Source organism: Exophiala aquamarina (genome assembly GCF_000709125.1).
Source record: "Exophiala aquamarina CBS 119918 chromosome Unknown aczIA-supercont1.17, whole genome shotgun sequence".
NCBI lineage: Eukaryota > Fungi > Ascomycota > Eurotiomycetes > Chaetothyriales > Herpotrichiellaceae > Exophiala > Exophiala aquamarina.
The window spans coordinates 153336-160892 of NW_013550571.1; the positions used below are offsets into that span (position 1 = coordinate 153336).

The 7557-nt window shown below is 46.8% G+C and overlaps 2 protein-coding genes across 2 annotated transcripts; both read left to right on the forward strand.

Moving 5' to 3' along the window:
• Nucleotides 1-2702: 2702 nt before the first annotated feature.
• A1O9_11331 (uncharacterized protein) lies at nucleotides 2703-5183 on the forward strand (the record flags this gene model as incomplete). The annotated part of the gene is made up of 4 exons (XM_013399625.1): nucleotides 2703-3386; nucleotides 3943-4251; nucleotides 4376-4844; nucleotides 4894-5183. The coding sequence occupies 4 exons, from the start codon at nucleotides 2703-2705 to the stop codon at nucleotides 5181-5183; spliced, it is 1752 nt and encodes a 583-aa protein (XP_013255079.1).
• Nucleotides 5184-6427: 1244 nt separating this feature from the next.
• On the forward strand, nucleotides 6428-7004 carry A1O9_11332 (uncharacterized protein; the record flags this gene model as incomplete). Its single annotated transcript, XM_013399626.1, has 3 exons — nucleotides 6428-6588; nucleotides 6642-6792; nucleotides 6873-7004. 3 exons carry the CDS (start codon nucleotides 6428-6430, stop codon nucleotides 7002-7004), a joined length of 444 nt encoding a protein of 147 aa, XP_013255080.1.
• Nucleotides 7005-7557: the final 553 nt, after the last annotated feature.

Sequence of the window (7557 nt, forward strand, 5' to 3'; positions counted from 1 at the left end):
GAATACTACGCTCTGGAATTGACCGACATTTCAGTGTTCTCGATAAGGCAGGAGTTCGCCATTTTGTAACATAGCTCGGAACAAGGCTGAGAAATAGCAGCCTTGCTACCTTCCAACTTTGAAGAAGCATATGAAATCGCGAAGAGAGAGTTCTTCAAAGACCTCAAACGGCCTCAAGATTTTGACTTTTCCAAGTTTACATCCGTTGACGACGTTTATGACTATACCGAAAAGCTTCAGACGGAACAGGCCCGAAGTGGGAACATGCGATATTTGAACAGAGTCAGACATACCTCCAAAACCTGCAGCAATACGTGGGAGTCATCGATGTCCTGTCGCAGGCCAAGGGGGATTTCTTATCACTCATCTGGGTAAGATGTCCTGCAAAACCACCTACCCGCTGAGCGTCGCCATCATCCTAACAAAACTCCAACAGGGTCCCATTTAACTCTTGATTCAGGTAAGGCCGCTTGGATCTCTGCCTGCACCTTCCTCGGACTTAAAGTGGCTCATATCCTTGCATCTAGATATCCACTACTCATGTCAAAAGCTATGACAAAATCATTGATACAATGGGTCAAATCGGAGATCGCCTGCCTCACTTCAAGAAATTTTTGAGCTGTTCAAATCCAATCATACTCTGAAAAGGCTGTTGCTTGTGTTTCTCTGAGATATATTAGAATTCCATGTTACGGCATTGAATTTTTCCAAATCAAAAAGTAAGTTGAAACTATCAGAAGGACACACTAATGCCTCATATCCCTGTAGAATGGGAGCTCTACTTTGAATCGATGTAGCCCAAGTACGGCAACAAAATCACCATTATCATGAATAACATCGAGCAGCATACAACGCTTATCAGCAACGAAGTCACTCTGGCCAGCATTAGGGATGCACAGGACGTACATGCTGAGGCTGTGAAGAACTGCGAACGTGATGAAGAGTTTCAGCACCGCCATGGTTTTGCTACTGTACAGCAGTCTTTGTCCCCAAGACGACGACGACCTCGAAAGATTTCGCAGGCAGCGTTCTCTGGACTTTGGGGCCTAGATTGAAAGAAATGAGGAATTTGCAAGTGGTTGAATGCAAACGCTAGCAACAAGTTGAAGCAGGTTCTTCGAATTGAAGGAATTCCCTGAGCAGTTAGCTATCCATCGAAAGTCGAAGAATTGATCCCTACTTGGTCTAACTGGAGGTAGGAAAATCATTTCTCTCGGCTTATGTCGTCGAACTCACTCAGCCCCAAATCAACAGCTGCACGCTATTTACGTTCCTCAGTTTCCAGGACAAGAAAGTGACAACTGCCAAAGGTCTCCAATCGTTGATCTTTTAATTGATGCTCGAAAATCTAGACCTGCACTAGGTGCTCTGTCGAGAAGTGCAAGGCAATTACAGGTACATGTCCAGCACCTCTGCTTATCTCGAAGCCCTCTTTATCAAAATGATTCTCTATGCTAGACTCGTACTAGACAACATTTCTCATCAGAGTAGTTTGCATGATGTTAAGGAGGAGCTAGCTACACTTCCCCGTGGGCTTGATGAAGCGTAAATCTTACATTTGAGTCCCTGAGCGATCAAAGCTGACGCAGCTCTCCTAGATATGATCGCATTCTCCGACGACTCACGGAGCAATTGCCGCCAAAGGACTGCGACCAAGTGAAGAGAATCTTGAATTGAGTTTATGCATCCCAAGTACCCATTGAAAAGCGTGAGCTTGAGATCGCATTCTCTATTCGAGACGGGACAAAGGGATGTCGATGGGGCGAAGAGCTTTCCTCAATGTGTTACATCTGTGCGACCTCATCGTTGAAATTCAGAGGGACAGAATTCGATTTGCTCATTTCACCGCGACACAGTAATCGAACCAGACTGCTTTACGTGGAATTGATGCTAACATTTCTGCAAATTTCTCGTGAACCAACAAACCACTGCTATCATCGACCTCCAATCTTCCCGACTTGACATTTGCCGGACATGCATCACGTACCTCGGGTTTGGATGCTTCAGTCACGAAACGGATGACGAATTTGAACAAGCCATTCTTTCAGGGGAGCTAGTTCTCTTCCATTATGCAACAAACTCAATTGATTGCCCAATTGAAACTCTACTTTGAAAGCTGCATAGATGGGGAGGAGAGAGATTCTCTCTGTGAACAGGTCGCGGACCTAGTGCAGCATATGCAAAGCTACGATCAAATTGCAGGTTCACATACTGGAAAACCGAAGGGTCGGGATTTCTGCTCTATCCAGAACAGTTGGCCAGATCTTTCAAACACCTTATCAATGGGAAATGCGTTCTTGATGCTCAAAGCGCCATTTAAGAGCTTAAATTCAGGTGGCCGGACTTCTCCAAGCCAATTGCTTTCCACTGACCATCTTCTTCCTTGATAGTGACGCTCTTTAAATCTGAAACCACCCTCAATATATTCCCTATTTATGCTAAATTCTACCAAACGCTTGATTCTTTGCTCTGCTCCGAAACAGAACACCGACCAGACTGTCACTGCCAGAGGCTGAAAAATGAATGTGGACCGCACCTCCATAAGTGTGACAAGATAGCCTGCGTCCATCACGGATACGGGTTTGACACCAAGAGAGATAGAGACCAGCATCTCCTAGACCATGACAGGCCATTTAAATGTCCAAAATCTGGTTGTACCTTTGGTGAAATCGGATTTAAATCTGAGCATAATCTAGCTCAACATGTGGATCAATGCCATCTATGGGGATTTCGTCCTGGTGAAGCGCCCATCTATCCAAGAAATCGATCCGGAGGGTGTCGAGGCTGTTTTGACGGAGGCAGTGAAGGCCAACGAAGTCGCCTTTGTCTCAAAATGCCTTGGAGATACTCCAGAGGAACTGACTGACAAACTCTACTTTGTTGCTCTACGCGACTCTACTAGCGCGATGGTTGCACAATTTCTCGGTGCTGGCAAATCTATTGACTTGGCTCATACCGAGACCGTGTTCGGGTTGAGACGGAGCACACCGCTGATTGTGGCCACTGCAGCTTGCAACCTGGAAGTTATGGAATATCTTCTCACCCGTGGTTGCGAACTCTACGAAACTGGGTTGGCTGATATAGAGTGGCCGAGGCCCAACTTCTTTTGGAATGCACTCTATTATGCAGTCCGAACGAGAAATCCACAACAGCGTCTTAACACAATTCTCACTCTGAGGAACAACAGATTTGATGTTACTAGATTGCAATTTGGACAGTCCCAGATGTGCTATCTCCTGGAGCGGGATAAAAGTGAGTCAGATTGTGCCATCATCGATATTCTGGAAATTTTGAAACTCCCGAAGCACAGTCTCAATTCCGCTTCAAAGAAGAAGATCAATCTCTTAGGTGGTGGCCTACTCCCGCATACCTACTTTGTACACACAGTAGGTCTGGACCACCACCACCGTACGGCTGGCACCTCAAGGTTTTCTCAACATCTCTTTTCAGGTAGGGACCAGACTTTGCTCTCACAGAATGAATGTCTCCAAACCATATCACTCTGCGATCCACGAGTCCACCTGGAGCATTCAGACCTCAACTTCATGGACCCCATCCTGCCAGCCTGAGCTGATGCAAATCGATTGTGAACTTTCAATCTCGAAATGGGCTTATGCTGCCGAACCTCGAGACCAAGCGCTGAACTATGTTTCTTGTTGTGAAGAGAGTCACATCTCCATAGAGTGCCGAAAGAGATTGTTTGCATATAGTGGAGATGCTGATCCCTCTGAGGACGTGGTTCCCACATCGGGTTCTGAGCCGAATGTAAAACGGTGCAAGAGCAAAAGTGAATACTGTGTTCTCTCTCCCTTCCAGGGTCGGTCAGATAAGTCTGGGCTATGCACTCGAGCCATGATATTTCCTGAAGATCAATATATGCCCGATTATGACCAGCCTTCTATCGAACGCAGCGGAGAGAGGTATCCATGGTCTTTTGATTAGGAGGTCGTTTACTCAGCCGGCCTGCAAGAAACGCCCTTAGATGCGCTCTCCTGTGCAGGCAGCGAATTTGACAATGGCCTTCTCGAATATGAGGCGGTGGATGTTTCCATGAAGCTTGAAGGGGACAACTATTCATTATCGACTGAACAACTGCCCTCGGCAGAAGATACACCCCAGACCTCGTCTCCCTCTGCGCAATCAAGTGAACGCAGCGTTGCGAGCCCAGCAGAGGACAACAAGGTAATGGGCGGTGATTATGTTTGCAACCCTGACTGTACTTGCAAGATGTGTGATACATGTTTCGGAATGGTATGTCTGGTCTTCCCTGCACTCTCCATGTGAAATTTTAGGAGAACCTACGTAGTCGGGGTTGTACGGCTTGAAATCCACATGCTCTGAAGTCGAGTACATGGGAAGCTAATTCATTTGACAGATCCAAACCAGCTTCTTGAACTCAAACTTTGTACCAGATCAAGATCAATCTCCGACAGGGGTCCGCCTAGAGCTGCAAGAAGAGCTTGTTTCCTTGTATCACGAAAACTCTGGTAAATTTGCTGGTGTTGCTGATAGGACGACTGGGCAAGTAATGGGTCGATTGAGCAAGCAATTCATGGTTGCATATCGCCGTTCTATTGTGCCCCACGACCACTCCAAGCAAGATTCACTCTGGAAATACAAGCTTCAGACCAGCATTTATGGTCTAAGAGAAGATGCTGGTGCAGTTGGAGCTCTGTTATCGACTAAAGATGTTTTCTTGCAACAAGCTCAAGAGATCAACCCTACCAAGCTATATCTGAACCCACACTACCTCTCTTGGCCAGGAAGAAACAAAGACATACCGCAAAACAATATCTCTTCAGGTATCGTTACTTACCCAGATGAATCAGTACTCGATGAACTCGGTCAAGCCCGTGTACTCCAAATTTTCCATTCTGCTCAAGGGACCTTCAGCATTTGTGAAGCCCCAAATAGCATCCAGCCTAAAGACAACTCTGAAAGACTACCAAATACTGGCTCTTGCTATGATGTTCGAAAAAGAGAACGAAGTCATCCAGGGTGCCAATTTTCCTTCCTTGTGGCAAGGTCGTGATTTTTTGGGAGAAAAGAGATACTACAATGTGTTTACAAAAGCATTCGAAGAGCAAGATGCTGAGCTACGCCGTGGTGGCCTCATTGCAGACGATTGGGACTCGAGAAGACACTTGCTACTTTGGCACCTATTGCATCGTCAATTGCCGTAAGCAACAGCAGCAAGCGCCTCAAGACCGATTGTCGGCGGCACCGATAAATGTCTCTGGTTGTTGCACCCAAGACAGCAATTTCAGTCTGGGAGAAGCAGATTCGAAAACATTTCCTGCCCAAGTCTCTACAACATTTTGTCTACCACGGTCTGACTCGGGAACCCTTGAACCTCGCGTCCCTGGATCATGACATTGTCATCACTAACTATGAGACACCGAGCACAGAAACGGTCCAGACACGCCAAGAAGCCTCTCCTTGCCCACACTTGGTATCGTGTCATCTTGACGAGGCATATGTGATACGGAACAGTAATTCAGCAAAGCATAGAGCTGTCTGTGACCTTAAAGCTCACTATCGATGGTGTCTGACTGGGACTCCCGTTCAGAACAGGATCGAAGACTACGGTGCAATTCTGAAATTTCTCCGGATATTCCCGGTTTTGTCCAAACAGCAATTCAGCCACTACATTGCGGATCCAAATCAATCAGGCAAAAATGAAGGGTGGGAAAACCTAAAGACCCTTGTCCAGGCCACTTCGCTGCGACGTACAAAGAGATCAGAGTTGAGCAAAAGTGACCTTCCTGTAAGACAGGTGGAGGTTCAATCCATTGTACTTGCAGGCATAGAAAGGTCCCGTCTACGAAATTTTCAGAAAACGGGCCGCAAACATTGTTTTCGACCTCGAACGCGGCCCCGATAGTACTCAACATGTGGGCAACATTTTACCCCCCTTAACTAAAATCCGACAAATATGCAATCACAGCACTGCATTTCTGGCGCCAGCTCTGCTGGCTGCCATTGGGGATCATCATGGCGAAACCCTCTACGAATCTAGGTTACAGCAAGACAGATGTGAAAATTGTCATTCAGTGGTTTCTTGTACTCAGGACATTGATCTAGCAGAGCAAGACTTGCCTTGCTCGCACTCGTTATGTCACAAATGTCTTCACATGGCTCAGAATCATGAATGTGAGAGAACTGCAAATTGGAGTGTTGTTTGTCCCGTTTGCAACAATGATTCCTCAAGCTATAGTCGTACCAGCCCGGGATTGAAGGCTGTTTTCCCGAAGCCTGATGAAGTCTGGTGGAATCTTCGGCCAAGATCATCGCCCTCCTCCAGAACCTCCAACAAGATCGATTAGTGGCAACCGAACAGCCCTACAAGAGGTAAGTAATGCTCATCCAAACCTGTGATCTGTTAGCCCTAATAGCATGCAGTGTTGTTTTCTCCTGCTGGACTTGAATGTTAGATCTCATCGAGGTTGTTCTAAATCAGAATGGATTTATGATGCAGCGGATCGATGGAAGCAAACCACTATCTCAACGACGTGATGCGTTGAAAGCCTTTCGTGACGACTCAGATTGTCTCGTCATGCTAGCATCCATTGATGGTGCTGGTTGCGGGTATGTCCATTGATTGTCCTAGTATTTCCTTCTCTGATGTGGTGGTTCCCTAGGCTTGATCTAACAGCAGCAAATCGTGTACACCTCATGGAACCGCACTGGAATCCTATGGCAGAGGAACAAGCTCTCGATAGGGTCTACAGACTGGGGCAAACTCGTGAAGTGCTAGCAACCCGCTATATTGTGAAAGATCCGATTGAGGAGGTGAGTCTTTTCATTGTAGGATCTTGCTTTGTATTGTCTGGTCCCGCATACTGATACAATCGATCCAGTATGTCCAACAGATTCAGAAAAACAAAGTGGATATGATCAGCCGGGCGTTTGGCGAAACTGGGCTGAGTCAACACCAGATTGAGCAGGAACGCGTGGAGGTCAGTAGCAGACATAATTTCACGCTTGTCACATCAATCCTCTAATCAATGTTGCAGCTTCTCAAAAGGGCACTTCGGTGACATCCTGCGGTTTACCTGGAGGATAATCTTATTGAAAAATGCGAATGAAAATTTGTAGGGCGGACTATACCCTTGTCGTTTGAATTTACACCAGATCTACTCGACGCAAACGTTTTTTCTTGGGATTCCTTCTGAGAAGCAGTCCCGGACGTCCGGTGGTCAAGCGATGCTGAACGGTATATAATTTCCTCCTGTTGTTAGTCGTCCCCTATGGTATTGGTTCGTTGCTCAGGGAAGAGCCTAGTGGTGGCCAGCTAGAGCCTAGAGTAGAGTGGTTGTCTTTACGCCCGCAAGGAAACTGGGTACATGGGGAGCACAGATGCACGCCAGATTGGTGTAGCTAGCACACGGTAGGGAACACGCCGTAGACTGCTCTTATTGGTGTTGATATGATCAGTCTACTGCCAAGTACCCCTTCCCGCCGTTCCAAACCACCAGATTCTCTCCAGCCGCCCTCATAACAATACTGTCAGTGAGAGTTATGTTTCCTGTTCCGCCCCCTTTTCTGTCTCGGCCT